This window comes from Miniopterus schreibersii (genome assembly GCF_964146895.1).
Source record: "Miniopterus schreibersii genome assembly, chromosome: 11".
NCBI lineage: Eukaryota > Metazoa > Chordata > Mammalia > Chiroptera > Miniopteridae > Miniopterus > Miniopterus schreibersii.
Window position 1 is genome coordinate 52,062,765 of NC_138111.1, and position 19,326 is coordinate 52,082,090.

The window sequence follows — 19,326 nt, forward strand, 5'->3', positions numbered from 1 at the left end:
TATCTGAACTCTAAATAAAGTAAGGGCTTTACTGATTCTGTAAAAGGTAAAACCATGGGGAGCACGAAGGCTGCCTCCTCCCGGGGTTCTGGCTTCTAACTGTGTTGGCTGCATGCGTGCGAGGAGAGCACTTCCATATGGAGAGGCAGATGGCCTTCTACCCATTAAAAATTCAGGAAGCAGATCCTTATGCTGGTGACTTATCGATTCTCCCAGGCTATGTTCTTTTGGGGGGAAATTATATCATAAAATTTGATAGGATGGTTCTGAAGTACATGCAAGTACCTCGGACCCCCACACACTTCTCACTGCTTGAGGCCCATGGGAAGGTTTCCTTTCACCACTTTTCCCCTTTGGACAATGACCCTTCCTCCAGCCCATGGCTGTGGATAAACAGGAGCCATATTATGTGAGACATCTGACAAAAGTAGCCTTTCACATCAACCACTTTTGAATTTGGGAGGTTTTGCAAGATGCAACTAAGAAGTCAATCCAAGACAGACTGATAATTTATACATTTCAGGCTCTCACAACACTGGGGGGCGGGGGTCTAGGGGGAGGGGGCATGTAAAGGGGGACATGTGGAGGGGAGCCTATACACCAAACTAATGAGGCCCTGGGAGTCCCTCATACTGAAATCCTCCAGGGTTCAGAACAAACCTCAGCAACCACCATTCACACATGCTGGTGTTTTAGTTTGTAAGCTGCTTGTCTACAGGAGGCTAACGCTGCTACAGAAGGGGGTCGATGCTACAGAATCAACTCGAAGGGGGTCACTTTACGTCTAGGTGTTGAAAACAGCTGATATTCACCTCTCGCTCCCAAGGTCATTCACCAAGAAAGTCACCGATATCAATACCACGTTACCTTTCCTATTACTAAAGGACTATTTTTCTACCCCCAAAAAAATCTATTTATGCTTCTAATCGTGGATGCTCATTAAAATATGTATTCAAGAAGCAATATCTTGCCAGGCCTAGAACCAAACCCTTAGGTTCCATGCTAGATGCTAGTTCTTATTATCATTTTTGTGCATTTTATTGCTTTCTGTGTAGGATTTTCTGATTGTGTTATCACAAAATTCTGGTGCTCGGTGAACAATGACTTTGCTGAGAGGAACAGACATAACACCATGCGAAGCTCAAGTACCAATAAAGCCACACTTAGCTTTTATTTAGATCATGAGTTAGGAATAGGGAAAATAGGTTCGAAAACACCAACATTCCTCCAAAAACCTTAGAAAACAAAATGACTATTTCTTCAGACCACAGAGCACTATTTGTCAGATGATCATTTTCCCTTAAAATGTGAATGTCGCCCACCCAGGCGTGGCTCAGCGGTTGAGCATCGACCTATGATCCAGGAGACAGAGGTTTGATTCCCAGTCAGGGCACAGGCCCAGGTTTCGGGCTCGACCCCCAGCAGGGGGCGTGCGGGAGGCAGCCGATCAATGACTCTCTCATCATTGATGTTTCTCTCTCTCTCTCCCTCTCCCTTCCTCTCTCTGAAATCAATAAAGATACATTTAAAATAATAATTAAAATAAAATAAAATGTAATGTGAATGTCTATCGTGATTCTCCAGTGCATGGGTGAGGTCACGGAGAACATTTTAACAGTTCCCATCTTACATTCCAAGAAAATGCTGCTGCCGCCAAAGCGCATTCCCATCACAGAAGACCTGCACTTAATAATAAAACAGAGGGTGGGTGCAGGATAAAAGAAGGTCAAGGCCAAACCACAAGAGCGTCTGCGCTGAACGTCCTAGGAGCTAGCTGAGACGCACCAAAGAAAAAATCTGAAATAGATTTATAAAGTGAAAAGTGGTAAAGTAAATAGCACTGATTATGTCTGCTATGTAATTTCACCAAGCAAATGAACTGCACCAAACAGTCAAAAAAGAGCTACTGTGCTCACTTCCGGCTACATGTTTAATTTAGTTAGATTTCAAATGAAACACTAACGGAATGAATAGCAAACACTGACTCCAGGCATATTACGCCCAGTACTTTCTCTCTTTAAACAGTAGCGCTCCCTTGGCATCTGTGGCCAGCCTCTCAGAACTATGGCACTGTCAGAGAAGAACACCAATCGTACCTCCTACCATCTTTTACTTTAAAGACACTTGCCAAAGGTAGAAGCAAAAATACATTCAATTCCTAACAATGGGGGATGGGGTGGAGATGAAGTCACCTCAGGTTTACAACTTCACATTTTCTAATTTGGGATTTTTCCACCTCATTCTGAAGTTTAGAAACCTAATTACTCAAAGCTCATAACAGTTGTTAAGGGGGCAGGGGAGAGGCAAGTGTGTGCTGGGCAATCTTCCTGCATAAAACAACGGACCTGGAAGAGATCAGCATCATAAATTTCATCTGTAACATCTGGCAAAGGGGATCTTCAGAAAAGAAACAAACTTTTTTTACTGGGGGGAGACATACAAAGACAGATTTTTACAAGTACAGTATGTTTGTCTGAGCTTTCCCGGGTCTTGCTTAACTATCTCTAAAGCCTATCACCTCAATGTCATTAGAAGGGGAAGGAATGGATGGAGACAGCGTCTTGGTTTTCCAAGCCTGTATTGCATTTTACATGCATAATCTGATATATATATTATTCCTTTAATTTTTCCCCCAACCAAAAGAGGGGCAAAATAAACTTAGGAGTGGGGGTGAAGAGCCTGCTCAACCAGAGAAAACCCAATGGTCCTTCAGGACTATTAATAGACAAAGGCCCCACTCTGCTGATACATATTAGTCTACACTAAAAGGATGGATATTCAAACATCAGAATTGATTCTACTAAACCCAAATCCTTTTCTTTGTAGAAAAACAGAAGCAAGCTGGCCTACTTTTCTGAAAAAATAAGCTAAAATTAACAAACAAAATAGAAACAGACTCATAGAGAACAGAGTGACAGTTGGGGGGGTTCAGGGCTGGGTAAAAAAGGTGAAAGGATTAAGAAGAAAAAAAAACCCATGGACTTAGACAACGGTATGGTGATTACCAGAGGGAAAGGGGTGAGGGGGAAGATAGAAGAGGGTATAAGGGGGATAAACGGTGATAGAAGGCAACTCGACTTGGGGTGGTAAACACACAATACAATATACAGATGATGTGTTATAGAATTGTATACCTGAAATCTATGTAATTTTGTTAACCAATGTCACCCCAATAAATTCAATAAAAAAGTAAAAAAGAAAATGAAAGCACTAAATCAAAGAGATATATGAACCCATGTTCATTTCATCATTTATAACAGCCAAGATATGAAAGCAATCTGTGTCCATTAATGGATAAATCAATAAAGAAAATGTGACACAAACACAGACACACGCGCGCGCACACACACACACACACACACACACACACACACACACACTATGGAATATTATTCAGCCATAAAAAAAGAATTAAATCTTGCCATTAGAACAACATAGACAGACCTTGAGAGTATTATGCTAAGTGAAATAAATCAGATAAAGACAATACTGTATGATCTCCTTATATGTAGAACCTTAAAAAAAAAATCACCCATGCTCATTAGATAACAGATTGGTGTTTGCCAGGGGTGAGGGGTGGGGGGCAGGGTGAGCAAAATGGGTGAAGGGAGTCAAAAATATAAATTTCTATTTGAAAAATAAGTAAGTCATGGGGATGTAATGCACAGCACTGTGACTATATAATTAATATTACTCTATTGAAATCTTGAAAGTTGCTAAGAAAGCAATCTTAAAAGAAAAAATTTTTGTAACTATGCATGGTGACAGATATTAACTAGACTTACTGTGATGATCACCTTGCAGTGTATACAAATATCGAATCATTATGTTGTACACCAGAAACTGTCAATTATACCTCAAGTTAAAAAAAGAAAAGTTTATGATATATTAAATGGAAAAAAAACTAGGCTAGTATATGTTCAGATACATTATGGTTGTAACTATAAAAATAGGCTTGGAGGGAATACACAAAAATTTTAAAGTGTGCTGCAGCAAAAATATGGATAACTTTCTTCACTTCTATCAATTGTAATCACGTGCTTAATTTTTAATAACGGTAAAGAGAAATCTCACTAAACATTTCAGCCTCATACTGTAGCTCCAAGTACATAAATGACCCCAATGAGCTCCTTTTCCTAGGGCCATATTCACGGATGCAACCCCCACGAAGGGAGTATGCGGACTATGGAGCCAGGGCTCCTTCTGTGTCCCTTTTCTCCAGTTAAGAAAAATGAGTTCACTGTTACAACTGCCCCTGACTCTTTCTGCACTTTTATGCCCTTTACCACGTTTATCACCACAGAAGTTTTCATTTTACTTCTGTGGTTAGAGCATTCCAGAGGATGAGATCATTACCTTGGCACGTTACCTAAATGGTTTGGGGGTTGATAAGGCAAAGGGCAAAGGCTAACATTATGGCATGGTTTATCAAAAGAAAAGCCTCTATTTAAGACAGAGAATTAGAAAAGGTCAGAATAAGAAAACTCAAATACTTTCTGGTCCAACACCACTCCCGTTTTAAAAGAAACCTGAGGCTCAGAGAGATGAAGTACATTTTCCAGGGTCTCGAAGATGCAGAGCTGGGACTGTAAGCCCAGACCCTGATCTACCTTCAACTAACAGGGCAGCTGCTTCCAGGAAAGGACATTCCAGTGAACTGGAGAGGGGCCTCTAGTACAACCAAAAGCAAAAAAAATTAATTTGTGATAAGATTTCAACTTGAAAACAAACAATTCTCTGTGTCTGCAAAAGCATAACAGTCATCAGAGAGCAAAAGGAGGCATGGAAAGAGGCACAAAATCAAATCAGAAATGCACGCTTTCCTTGAGCTCCTCGAAAATTTGACTGCCTTCTTTCCTTCATCTTTTTTTTCCTTGGTAACAGATTTATTAAGATATAACTCATGTACCATACATTTCACCCATTCAAAGTATACAACTCACAGAATATTTTAAAGTTATACAACCATCACCACAATCAATCTTAGAACATGTTCATCACCCCAAAAAGAAATGCCATACCCTTTAACTATCACCCCCACCCCAGGTCTCCATCCCTGGCAACCAATGATCTACTTGCTGTCTTTACAGATTTACCTATTGTCAGTATTTCATATAAATGGAATTACAGAACATGTAGTCTTTTGCAACTGGTTTCTTTCACTTAGCCTAGTGTCCCCAAGGCTCATCCATGTTTGCAGCATGTATCATTCCTTCCTTCGTCTTGAATGCAGTCACCATATACCTGTGACCCACGGTCTCCTGTTCTCATGATGGACACACATTAACATGGGCAGATGTGCACAGGGACAGGGTGTGAGGGTTAATGGTCAAGACTTCCAGGTTTTCACATTTCATACTTACTTTCACTTTGTAAAGCTGCCTCAGCCTTTTCAACAGTTAGCAACAGATTTTCGGAAAGGTCTTTTCTTTTGCTCACTATTGGAAAACCATTCCAGATGTACATCATTTCCTAATGAGGAAGGATGAAAAACCATCTGCAATTACGTGAGGTCATTCAATGTCCTTTATGACAGCAAAATTATGAATATGTGTTTGCCTTGATTGCTAGGGATCTCATTTGGAGTTTAGTTTATATAAAATCCCCCTTCCTCATTTTATTATCTACCTTTTATGTGGAGTAATTCAATATATATTACATTATAGTATGTTTTCACTGAAAAATTAATTTATTCATTCATTTAACAAGTATTTATTAAATACCTCCTGGTATTCAATCCTTTTGGAAGATAATTGATTACAGATACAGAAATAAATATAATATTTTAAACCGATACCATGAACAATCCTACTTAATATAAATTTTTGTTGTTACATTTAAGTAAGGGGAAAACATTTTAAAATATCTGCCAATTATTTACACAAATCGTTCTCAAGGACATCACTGGAAATGAACACAGGAAATATTTGACTGGGCTCAGGTTCTTTTATACCATTAAAACATGTGACAGTCCAAGAATGCAATCCAATATGCAGAAAATGTGTTCATTTGAAGGCCATATGGCTGAATGACAGCCCCTGAAAATGTAAACTAATGATTTCTGATTGCAAATTGCGTTTAATAGGCTAACAGATGAGAATTTTTTTTTTGGACCAAAAGCAAATGTGCTTTTTGCTTAAAAATATTTTTCTAATCTTCCTGGTAGTTCAGTTCATATTTTTAAGGGTATGAAATAAGTAGGTTAATTAGCATTTCTTAGAAATAAAATGTGATAAAGATATTTAAACAACCTCTTCCAGGGAAGCAGTGGAAATGAGGAAAACGCATTCAAGTAGAGTGGCAGCAAAGTCATCTGAAAACTACTAAGATTCCACACTCTACCTTTTCTTTCACATCTACCTGTTTGTTACTAACACAGTAATTACTCAATTCAATAACTAATGAAATATTTATTTAAATTGATATTTTTTAAATGTTGTTTTTACTGATGAAATATTTTATCAGAAGAAGGCAAGTTCATATCTAAGATTTTATGAAAAGTAGGATTTTGGTAAAATTCCTAGTTACAACAACTCAAGCCAATTCTACACCCTTAGACCTAGAGAAATAAGTGCAGAGAGTTAACCTTCCTTAAGCCTCTTAATAAAGCAGGATATAATTAGCATATAAGTCCCATGGTGCTCTACATGATTTTCAGAAAAGTTCTGTGACACAGGAAGAAAAGTTTCTAAGCACAAATCAGTGACTGAAATGAATCAGGAATGAAGCTAAAAGCTGTAATTGGTAAAGCAGCAGCAGGCTCCCATGTTAGCTGGGAAAGAGAGATATTTTGTCCTTTCTGTGATTTCCTTATTTTTATTTGTGCTCAGATATGATTACAGAGTGGCCATATTTTGTCTGTCACAGGCACAGAATAAGCTGTTCTGGTGGTGGTGTTCCCTGAGATTGTTTATCTGAAGTAGAAAACCCCTGGGCCTAGGTGCTATAGGCAGGCCAGCTCCAGTCACCTGGTAGGGGCTGCAAGTTTTCTTTCTCACAGCATATATAAAGAGCTCCTATAATTCAGTGATCAAACAAATAAGCAACACAATGAAAAATTAGAGGTGTATATGAACAATTCACAAAAGAAGAAATAAATAAAAATGAGTAAGAACATAAAAAGATGTTCAACTGCACCAATAGGGAAATGCAAATTAAAACAGTAAAACATTGTTGGTAGAATTTGATTGGTTCAGCCTTTTTGGAGGGCAATCTGGCAATGTCAATATATTAAAAACATATATCCTGTAACCAGGAATTCCATTTCTAGAAAGCTTTCCTAGAGGATTATACGCTTATGCACAAAAAGAAAAATATAAAAGAATATGCATTGTAGCATGTTTGGAATAGTAGAAACTGGAAAAAACTGAAGAACTTTCAAAAGAGAATAGCCAAGAAAACTCTAAAAGACAAAAAATTAAAAATTTTTAAAAATCAGGAAACCCCAGCAGAGGAGTGCAGAGGTCAGCGAGCAGTAAACAGCTTCCTTGTGCTGTCTGACACCTACGCACATCTAAAGCCCCAAAGAGCTGGGGGTTTGATATATGCAGGACTCTTTCAAGAAGTCTGCGTTAAGAAAATTTAAGTAGAAGTTACGGCTTTTAGGGAGTCTAGCCTGGGTGACCCAACAATGAGGAAAATGAGCTTCAGCAGTCACTGTCAGATACAACAGCCCCCAGCCACTCAGGCTCTGAGTCCTGGCAATGTGCTCATCCAGACTGAGATGTGCTCAAGGGTAAAACACACACATTCCAAAGAATCAGCACAATATCAAAGAATGTGAAATAGCACATTATATTTTTGTTGATTACATGTTCAAACAACAACATTCTGTATATACTGGATTAAACAAAATACATCCTTTCATTCATTTTCATGTTTCCTTTTCCTTTTTAATTTTTTACCTTTTCATTTTTAATGTGGCCCCTTAGAAAAGATCAAATTACATATGTGTCCTGCATTGTAATTCAACTCAGCCAACTCACCTCTCTCTGCCTGAATTTCCTTATCTGTAAGATGGGGCTACAAAGAGAAACTACCCTGATAGAGTCACTAGAAGAATTAAATGATGCATTTTTTAAATCGTTTTTATCATAATGCATAGAACATACAAACCAGTCAAAAAACATCAGCTATAATACTTATTATTTAATTATTAAGTATGTATGAATGTTCACCTTACAGACAAACTTACAATGGTTTTTGATAGAGCTAAACTTCACAACGAAAGTTAGGTGTGCTCCCTGCTGCTATGAATAGACAATTTATTTCTAGAAAGGAAACAGTAAATTTTAAAAAGGCAGCTACCAGGGCCGGCAAGACGAGCTTCACGGGTGCAGGCAACGAGGCGGAGTAACGTCGAGACTTCCTCACGGCAAACTTCTCCGTAGGAATAGATTTCCCGGCAATTCTCTGCTTAAAGCTGTCCACCTGTCTGTGAAGAGCCCCAGCCCCAGAGAACGGCCATTAGAACCCAGCCACTCTTTACACCCGTGGTCTCATGAGGCGTTCCCCAGACCAGGAGCATCAGCATCACCAGGAAACTTGTTCCAAAGCAAATGTTCAGGCTCCTCCCCAAACCTAAGGAATCCGCAGCTCCTAGGGCTGGGCCAGCAACCTGGATCCTGGCGAGGCTGCCAGGTGATTCCGATGCATGCTCAGGTTTGAGCACTGCTGATTGACACATACTTCCTTCTACTTAGCCAATGTTTTGATCTATCAAACACGGTTAAGGACATCTAGATACAAAATTGGCAATTACCGTAAGCAAGCAGGAGAGCATCCAAAGTATTTATTTACATCGTGAATACTCAGGGAGAGGTAAGAGAGTATACTGGTGCATTTCCTATTCCTACCTGTAAGTGTGACACAGCTGGCTCAAAAGAGAGCTGTCAATTAATGTATAATTTAAGAAAATATTTCCCAAGCATAGGTGATTTTGAAAATAATCAGCGCGCTCAGTGGTTGAGCACTGACTTATGATCCAGGAGATCAAGGTTCGATTCCTGATCAGGACACATGCCCAGGTTTCGGGCTCGATCCCCAGTGGGGGGCGTGCAGGAGGCAGACGACCAATGACTCTCATCATTGTTGTTTCTCTCTCTCTCTCTCTCTCTTTCTTCCTCTCTCTGAAATCAATAATGACATATTTTTTTTAAAAAGAAAGAAAATAATCAGCTAAGAACAGACACCATGTTTATAAACTTCCTCTCAAAATTCTAATTACAATTATAAAATTCATAAGCACATAAAAATGAGAGCAGGATGGGGAGACTACATGTTCCTAGAGCACTTTCTTATAGTACATAAGTTTGTAAATGCATCAAACACATTGCTGAGAAAGAATTCACCGAAAGAGAGTAAGATAAAACAAGAGAAAAAGGATTCCAAAAATATGAGGACAAGATTGTGCTAGGTTATTTCTGGGCACAATTTGGGGATATAGACTTTAACTAGAATGCCCATGATTTGATGTTCATTTACATCAGTGGAAGGGGCAATGGAAATGTGGGGTGGGGTTGGGAGAAGAGTCAGAAGCATATACTGGACACGAACCCTCTTGGTTTAATGATCACAGAGCATGTATGAAGAAAGCATTCATTTGAGGACTCTCCTGTCATTATCCCAACAAATTAGCTACTATCATACCACAGACCTCAAGTTTTCTCTTGAAAATAAAATTGGTCACATGTTTCACAGAAATTGTTTTGATATGAAAAAAAATGTATTCTGTCCTGGCCAGTGTGGCTCAGTTGGTTGAGCATAGTCCTGTGCACCAAGAGGTCACCAGTTCAATTCCCCGTCAGGGCACATGTCTGGGTTGTGGGCTCAATCCCTGGTAGGGGACACGCAGGAAACAGCCGATCAATGTTTATCACATCGATGTTTCTCTCACTCTCCCTCTCCCTTCCTCTCTCTCTAAAACCAATAAAAACATATTTTTTTCTTTTAAAATTTATTCTGAAGTGGAGGAAACAGAGGAGATGTAAAAGATTTCAACATATCTTAATATCCCATTCCATCACATTCGTTGTTGTTTTGTGAAATGAGAAAATGCATTTGACCAGTAAGAGGAAGCATTTATCATACCATGGCTTCTACTGATGTTGATTCCATAGTTAGTAAACATAGTCTTGTTTTTAAAAAGACGAAAGAAAAAATGGTTCTGGCCATATCTTCAAATTAGTTCTGATAAGTCTGAGGGTTCACCTAAGATTGGTTTTTTTCTCATCAGGTGGCCACAGAATATTATATTCCATTTAAACAGTTTTGTCATCATTTATGTTTGAAGAACACGGCAGGGCTTCTCATTCCCTCTCCTCTCCAGTGGTCTGCGCTCACCCACCTTCCCAGCCTCCTCTTAGACCACTTCATCGCCTGCAACTCCACCTCAAAGCACAAGCTCAAGCACCCCCCCCCCTTCAACGTCATTCTCCTCTCTGACTCGGTTGTCTATTAGCCTTCAGTTTTCTCCCAATCCAGCAGTCTCCTTTGTTCTTTCTGTCCCTTCGTATCCCTGCTTAGACTACCCTGTCCTTTACTCCCTTGGCCTATGTCCTAAACTCCCTTGTCCACTGCCTAGTCACTGCACTAATCTGGCAAAATCCGAGCCCTGGACGAAGCTCAGTGTCCACCCTCCCTGCACCCATACTGAGACCTGACTGATAGAACTATGAATTCATTAGACCCAACTTCAAATGGGCCCCGGCACTGCCTGACCCCCCCACAGCGCCTCTCACCACTTTACTGTCCCACTCTGTGCAACAGCTGATTTCAAACATTTCCTATCCTCCACCCTCAGACCTCCAGGTTGTTCTTCTTTCACTCTCAACAGGAAACCTTGCCCCCTACGTAAGAAACCTGAAGCTATGAGGTAGGAAGACTTCCGTCTCATGCTACCACCCATGAGCTCTGCACTATTCTGTGCTCCTTCCCTTCCCATACAACCTGGGCCTCCTTCTAGATGAAGCCAATCCTGCCATGAGCGCTTTGGATTCTGTCCCCTCCTGCCTTCTCAGGAACCTTACAAATATCAGGCATTCCATGTCTCACTTGTATGTGCAACTTCTCTTTCTCAGTGGTTTTTCAGAATGCTCAGATCTCTCCTATTAAGATACTCTTTGATATTAAACCTCCCTCCCTCCATCATCCATATCTCTCTCTCTCTCTCCCTCCCCCTACCCACCCCCCTTCCCCTTTATAGTCAAAGTTATCCAGGGATGTATTTACCCTCAATTCTCATTCATTCTTTAAACAACTCCAATCTGGTTTCCACCTCCATTCTATCACCTTTCAGCTCCTGCTAGGGTTACCAATGATGTCTGTGTCACTAAATATACACTTTGTCTTGTTTTTTAATCGAGTTGTGTTCTGTGGGACACTTCTGAGTAATCCTTGACATTTCTTTTCCTTTGATCTATATATAAAAAGTGTAGCATCATATCTTGTAAAATACCAGTTTTGTTTTACTTCTTTAAATGAGCAGTGCTCCTTCCTGCAACAGGGTCCTCTACATGCTGCTCCCGTGATCTGAAACTGCATCATGACAATTCCCCACCACCTCAGCAGCTTCTCTCCCCCTTCCAACCTCATCTCAACCATCATTCAGTCTATGCTCTTATACATACCTCTTCCCCCATTGGGGAATGAGGGGACAGTGGGTAGTGTTGGTGATGCAAGTATCATTGTTTTCTGACTTGCTAACCAGGGGTTCCAACCACTGAGAGAAAGAAACCTAGGTTGCTAGGGAAGACTAAACATGATGAGTTAAAATGCTTTGACACATCCAAACAAAGGTGGCAAGTGGAGGTAGATATAGGGTTTGGAGCTCAGTCATGAGGTCTAAACCAGAGATTTAAAATTTGGCTGGGATGAGATTTCCTCAGGTGGAGGCTCTGACCTTTGAAATAAAATGCATCACCATTTCATAGCTGGTTAAAGTAGGATGGGCCTACAAAGATACTAAAAAGGAATAAGAGAAAGTATGAAAAAAAAAATCAGTCATGTATTGTAATTTTGCAATTATTTGTGTAATTATCTCATGTCTAGTTCCACTACAAGATTATTATAAACTCTACAAGGACAGGAGCCATGCCTATTTATTCAGCACCTAACAGTATTCTTCACATAATAGGTGCTCGACAAAAAGGGAAGGGAGGTAGGGAGGTAGGGGGGAGGGGGGAGGGATAGTAGTCTAAATAAAGCTAAATAGATTACTTCATAGAAGAGCTCAGAATCTTTGACACACTAATAAAAACAAAGGATATGTCATACTGTGTTTCTTAAGTTTATCCGATCACAGAATACCTTTGATACACAGCAACAGTTAACGTCTTTCGTTAACAATACCATTTTAGGAAACTGTTCAAAATGCAGTAGCAAAGTCCCAATAACAAAACAAATAATAATGTGTTCTCAAAGTTCCCAGTCACGCCACACCTGCAAGCTCCTGCGAAAAGGCTGACATTTTGACCCTTACCTAAGTGTATTTCTTCAGAGTCCCTGTATGAAATAAGTAGGTGAGCTAGAGAAACCTGAAGGTGACGCAGGGCAGAGGCGAGCAGCGGCGCGGTGCCCACCTGAACAGCGCGAGCACGTCCTCCCCGGCCGCCGCCACCTCCTCCTCGGGAAGCATGGTCAGCACCGAGGCCTTCAGGAACACGTACGTGGCCTGCGGGACAGGAAAGCTCTCGTCAGAGAAGACCCCCGGGACGCGACGCTTCTCCCTGTAATCAGAATGGCCTACGAACCTTCCCGATTTAATATTTAAGAGGCATCAAAGATAACATGAAGTAAAAGACAAGAAAGCCTATGCTGCCTGTTCCACACGGGGTCAATCCCTTGCACGGGACTCTGGCCCTTTTCCTGTCGGGCGGCTGCAGGGTCCAGGGCTGAGAAGACGGCAACCCGAGCAAGAGCTCCTTAGCTCATCCCCCCAACTTCTCACAGATGCGCCGGTCAGTGCGATTACTGTGAAAGGCTTTGTCATCAGGGCACTGGAAAGTCTACACAAAGTTATCAAGGCTACTGATATTTAATAACTTTTAAAGATAAGTGCAGGTCATCCTCAGAACAAAAGCTCTGTTGAAAGGGCTCTTCAGGCGGCTTTTGAAGCACGTAGTGCTGAGGACAGCGGATATAGCCGACAGGCACTAAATGCACATTTCCTCCTGTGACACATCTCAGTGCAGAAAACCGTGGCGATATCATACTACCCAACAGTCCTTACTGCAAATCATCCTGTATGCTTATCAGCACAAGACGGCATTAATAAAAGCACTGCACTTTACCTTGGACCATTTACTCTCTTTGCAAAGCAGATCTGAATAGTAATACGCCTTCCTCCAGTTTTGCTGGAATATATTAATCCACATCAGCTCCCAATAACAGAGATGGTGAAATTGTTTCCATTCTTCTTGAACTGAAATGCATTTTCGAAATATCTCTTGTGCCTATAAGTCAATTGCATAAAGCTGATCATCCAGATATTACACAAGGAGATAATAACCTAATGGAAAAATACATAAAACACTTTGTACAAAAGGAACAAAACCATCACTCATTAAACCACTCAACATGATGCTATGTTCCTGTCCTTACATGCAGAGACAGTTAATTTCTGCCTCTCTGTTTAACTTTGTGAGGGGGCGTGAAACTTCATAATGTGGGAATGGGGAGTTATAAAATGTAGTAAGATATAAAATGTAGATATAAAATGTAGAAGATATAAAATGTAATAAGTCCTTTAAGAAAAGACTGACAATAAAAGTCAGAACTTTCAGAGGGTAAAATATACCTTAAACAAAGTTAAGGCCATGAACGGGCTGGGGAAGATATCGCCATCCATATAACTGGCAACGGATTAACCCTTATCATACATCAATTTTGTCAAATCTTCTGGAAAAAGACACAACTCATTGGGGAAATTGTCAGAGATAAGTAGGCAAATTGGAAAGATACACAAGTAACAAATATACATATGAAGAAGTTTGTAAACTGAAAATTATAAATTTAAAAATTAGATTATCATTTTTCAGCCAAAAAAGTGGCAAAAATAAAACACATAATGTCCACAGTGGACAAAGAGCACTGGAAGCAAGTATTCTTGTATCTTTACAAGAGTTTAAATGGAAGAGCCTTAAGTTTGGAGGGCAATCTGGCAGAATTTATCAAAATGCAAACATCTTTGCCTGGATGCACGTGGCTCAGCAGCTGAGCATCGACCTAGGATCCAGGAGATCACAGTTCGATTCCCAGTAGGGCACATGCCCGGGTTGTGGGCTCGATCCCCAGTGGGGGCCATGCAGGGGGCAGCCAATCGATGATGACTCTCTCATCATTGATGTTTATATCTCTCTCTCCCTCTCCCTTCCTCTCTCTGAAATCAATAAAGATATATTTAAAAACAGTAAACATCTTTGATCTTGAAATCTTAATGCTCAGAATGTCATACACACACACACACACACACACACACACACACACACACGTGCTCAGAAACATACACATAATCATGTTTACAACAGCACTGTTTGCAGTAGCTAGATGTCTATCAACGGTGGACTGCTTTAATAAGTATAGTATATCCATCCATGCAATGAAACCCAGCCATCAAAAAGAATGAGTGGGATTTAGATACACTGACCTGGAAAGAAATCCAAGATGTAATGTAAGTAGGAAAAAAACAAATCAAAGCAAAACACATATATATGACCCCACTTGGATAGAAGAAAATTGTTTGTGAGCATATTTATATAAAAGGCTCTTCATCTTCTCCTTCTTCAAGGGAATTAGTGAATAATTTCCTTTGATGAAGAGAACACATGTAGTGCAGTGAAGTTTTATCGTATGCAGGGGCTAGATTCCAAAGTCAATATAAGAGAGAGAAATTGATAATAGTCAAGTGTTTTTGAAAAACCCCTTAAATTGTCCACCTGTATTTTGTATACTCTACTGTTAACTGTTTCATGTACTGTATGTGTAAATGTAGACTATAATCAGTAATCTACTACATATAGTAGAATGCACACACAAAATTTAATTTTGGCTTTTTAATTACAGATTTTTTTCTTTGTTACTGTCTAGTGCATATAGCCGAATTTACTTATGTTGAATGAGTATGTGATGCAACTCCACCACACAGACAGCTCCCCAAATAACTCCCCCAGAATAAATTACCTGTTCTACATTCCCTTTCAGCAGCTCTATTCGGGCATGGTAAAACAACATGAGTGAGCCCTGTGGAGGAAGGAGGAAAACAGACTGTTCAATGGCCAACCCTGGTTGATGGGTTATGGCTGAAACATGCACTTGGAATTATAGGCGTACATTTGGAAACTGCTGGAGGAAGGGTGCAAGGAGAGTCTCCGCTTCCACAACATCCACCTCTCCTGTACCTGGAAATTGAACAGGAAAAGCCTTAGTCTTCATGAAACACGGTAGATACTGATAATTAATTCTCCAAATTTCATTACAATAGAGCTAAGGCCTATTCGTGGAAAAGATGAAAACTGCTCATTTGTCATTTTTACATTTGGAAAATAAAATAAGTCTCATCTGTGACTTTCACTTAAGAAAGCTCTAGGACAGACTAATTCTTAAGAACAGAGGTGGTTGTCTTAGATTCCTAATCGGAATTTCTAGTTTGAATAGCAATATTAAGTTATTTTAGCCAAAAATTTAATTTAAAAAGAAACCTAATAGGAAGATCCTGACATAGATTACCTTAAACAATTTTTATAGAATTTTTTTTTTTTTTAGCTAAGAACAGCTAAGAAAAAATTCAATAAAAGAAACCCTCCACCAGCCCCTGACAAATGTAACTATGACAAATATCACTATTTTCCATCTTTACTCATAAGTAAATACATAAATAAACAGATATAGACTACTAGCACTTATGGATTTTTCTAAAATTTTACATAGGTGATCAACTGTCAATGAGATAAACTGTAACCCAGTACTTACCAAGTATTAGGGAGATGTAAGTATGAAAAGACAGGATAGTTAAGCAGCAGAGTGGAGACCTCATGCTCCTTCCTGATGCACCTTCCTGTAGCTGCCGGAGGCCCAGTTCCTGTGGGAATTGAATGCACCTTGATGAGAAGAGTGTAACTGAAAAATCATATTCAGAAGCTTTAAAATGCTAGTTCATGTATCCCCACCCTCCACGAAGGTGGGTTTATTCTTCAAGAGCTTAGAATAGTCATAATTCCTAACTAGAAACAAACTTTACATTTTAAAGTGGCATAAGACAATCTCACAAATTTTTTAAATCATGTGATTCTAGGGAGAGAAAAAAGCAGAGCTCATTTCATAGAAATACTGTGTTTCACTGGTATAAATATTAATGAATTAAAACACTGAGGATGTAAGTGGAAGGCACTACAGTGGGTATGAACAAATACGGTTCTATGTTTTCAAAGACCTTTCCATCAAATAGAGAAGATGGTGAATGAAGACATGATTTTATTAAAATATAGTAAGTGCCACATGAGAGATGAATGGTCAAGGGGAAGGGTAATCATTAACTACAGAGTCTGAATAGACAGAACATATCATGAAGAGATCACATGAGTACACCATAGCTTATGAAGAGCCTGGAAAGTAGAATAAAGGAGGGAAAAAACTACAGGTTCTTACATGTGCTCTCATACATTTCTTAAAATCTGCTCTCTTAACTAACAGGGGCAGCTTTTGCAATAAGGCAACTCTGATCATAGCATGTGATTAATAAATGTTATATACTACAAAAACAACTACACAGAAATGCAATAATCAAAACTCATGGAAAACAAATTTCCTTGCTTAGTTTCATAGCAAAACTTGTAAAAACACGAGGAAACCCAAAATACTGTAACTATGCTTGATCCATGAGAATCATAAAATGTTAGACTTGGAAATCTAGCTAATTTCCCAGTTTTGCAGAAGACTTGGGGGTTGCAAAAATGTTAAGGAAGCAAATTTGAACCACACAAGTGTACTAAAGGTCGAGCAAGCAGCAATACAGGGCAGGGCAAAAGCAGGTTTACAGTTGTGAGTACACAAAACAGTTCATTCTTGTATTATTATTTATTAATTATTGTATTATTGTCCATACGAACAACTGTAAACCTACTTTTGTCCCACCCTGTATTAGTAAAATAAAAATCTTAACTCCACAATTTTGGTAACAAAGACAAAAAAATTTAACTTTCAGTAGAAAAATCATCTCTAATTCCTGAAAAATATGATCAAGGACCAATAGCTCTTTATTGCCCTGCAAACAAATTGCCAACAATTGTCATGTTAGTTATGAAGACATGTTGCATTGCTCTAATATTCAATAAATAATGTTTTATCTTCACTGTCAAAATTAAGATAAAATTAAATTTGTACCCTATTTCCAGAAAATCCTATAAATTCTAGTAGCTTGATAATCCGTGCTGGTAAAAGGGACAGCATCTGTAAGAAAAAAAATACAAGTGTACTCACATGCTAGTGTATCTAACTATAGATAAATGTAAACTCTAAACAACTTCAAGTTTTAATGATTCAGTAATAATGAAAAATTAGAACCAAGTCCAAATCACTAGACACGTTTCACTCATCACACACTGCACATGCTGCAATCACTGCTTGTGAATGAATTTCATTTAGCTAAGACAATAACCTAAAAAATTTAATGTTTAAAAAAAAGAAAAACCTGGCCTTTCAGCCTTCTCTAAAGAACACTCGCTCCTTTCATATGTAATGATGAAATGATGAGAAGGCAATTTCTCGGTGCCCACCTTTCCAAACAAGGTTTCTTTCAGCACCCCGTTCCGGAAAGCAAGTCTGCTGTGTTCTGCCCGACATGCAGGCACCGCCCGGAGGCGGACAGCTGCAGCGCTACAGCCCATCTCTGGGACACACCTGAAGAGCAGTGGTTAGGGGACATCCTCCCGTCGCAGAAAGTCAAACAATGCACGTGACTGTTCACTTGGCTTGGGAGGAGAAATGGCCATATGTGTGATTATATACGATTCATAGGCTATAGCCAATGGTTTGGTTGGACGGTTAGGGATTTGGAAAGAACGTGATGAGAAAATTGATGACAAGGAGGTCTGGGGAAGAGGTGTGTGGATAGACATCTCTGAATGGGCAAAAAGCATGAAGATATTCGTGTCCCAGGTGAATGTTCACTAAAGGCTGACCTCAGTAGAGGAGAATTTTAATAATCAAGTGAAGCCCAGCCGGGCATGGCTCAGCAGTTGAGCGTCAACTTAGGATCCAGGCGATCAGGGTTCGAATCCCGGTCAGGGCACATGCCCGGGTTGGGGCTGCAGCCGATCAATGACTCTCTCATCATTGATGTTTCTATCTCTCTCTCTCTCTCCCTCTCCCTTCCTCTCTCTGAGATCAATAAAGATATATTTAAAAAAATAATAATAATCAAGTGGATTGGGTGACCTAGTCTGTGGACAGTAGTCAGTCTCCTTGCTCAACAACCTCTGTCAGTGACCCATGAACAGAGTGGCCATGGTGTCACAGACCCTCATGCAAATGATTTCCTTTACTTATTTTCTCAACAAATCCAGTCAAACCTTAATAAAATTTCAAAATCTCTAACATATCACAATTTGACAGATATCTACTCAAACGCTTCATCTGCCCCAGAGCATCAAAATCATTCCCCAAGTCATACCACTTCTTCGCCCATTTCCAGTTCCAGAGCCACCACTGCTATACCAACAATATTTCTGATGTGGAAAGGGAACTTATTACTGAAAAATGTTACTAGTCCATTCAGAGTACTATATGTTTCCTTTATTGTACAATCCAAAACTATTCTGAGCATGTGCAGGACTTTACAACACATACTGACCAAAGCCCCCACTGGGTCCCAGCAGAAGAAAACTGATCCCACTCTAGCCACTCACTTATCAATCAAACCCAGGCAGAGGGTCAGGGTGAGGCTCAAATGCAGTACAAAGGCACTGAAAACTTATGATTCTTTAACAAAAGATTCTGGTTGATATGTAATTATTTGCTTACCAAATTAAAGGCCCCTAATCCAAGTTTGACACCCCCTTCAAACTCATAGAAGAATTGTTGCTCAACTTTGTTCTTCTGAAGTATATCTAGGAGTGAAAGACATTCTCTGGATTGAAAGAAACAGTTATAACAAGTTTATTATGACTCTGAAAACTACTGTTACGTAGAATTTCACACTTACACATCATAAAATAATTGTCATTAGCCAAAATACTAGAGACTATTTAAGTGGATATTGCTGTGCTGAGTTTTATTTATTCTTAAGGCTACTGGGTAATTATCAGTAAAGAAAAATGGCACAGCCCATTTCTA

The 19,326-nt window shown here is 39.5% G+C and overlaps 1 protein-coding gene across 3 annotated transcripts in view; it reads right to left on the minus strand.

Annotated features, from left to right (window-relative positions):
* TTC39B (tetratricopeptide repeat domain 39B) overlaps nucleotides 1-19,326 on the minus strand; it is a 110,664-nt gene that overhangs the window by 13,919 nt on the left and 77,419 nt on the right. For all 3 annotated transcript variants that reach the window (XM_081150891.1, XM_081150890.1, XM_081150892.1), the window contains 9 exons: nucleotides 19,015-19,120; nucleotides 17,377-17,442; nucleotides 15,967-16,075; nucleotides 15,328-15,395; nucleotides 15,178-15,237; nucleotides 13,290-13,451; nucleotides 12,579-12,670; nucleotides 8,308-8,434; nucleotides 5,364-5,472 (listed from right to left, as the gene is read on the minus strand). In XM_081150891.1, the coding sequence (XP_081007017.1) occupies nucleotides 5,364-5,472; nucleotides 8,308-8,434; nucleotides 12,579-12,670; nucleotides 13,290-13,451; nucleotides 15,178-15,237; nucleotides 15,328-15,395; nucleotides 15,967-16,075; nucleotides 17,377-17,442; nucleotides 19,015-19,120 (899 nt within the window). The remainder of the gene's footprint in view (nucleotides 1-5,363; nucleotides 5,473-8,307; nucleotides 8,435-12,578; nucleotides 12,671-13,289; nucleotides 13,452-15,177; nucleotides 15,238-15,327; nucleotides 15,396-15,966; nucleotides 16,076-17,376; nucleotides 17,443-19,014; nucleotides 19,121-19,326) is intronic.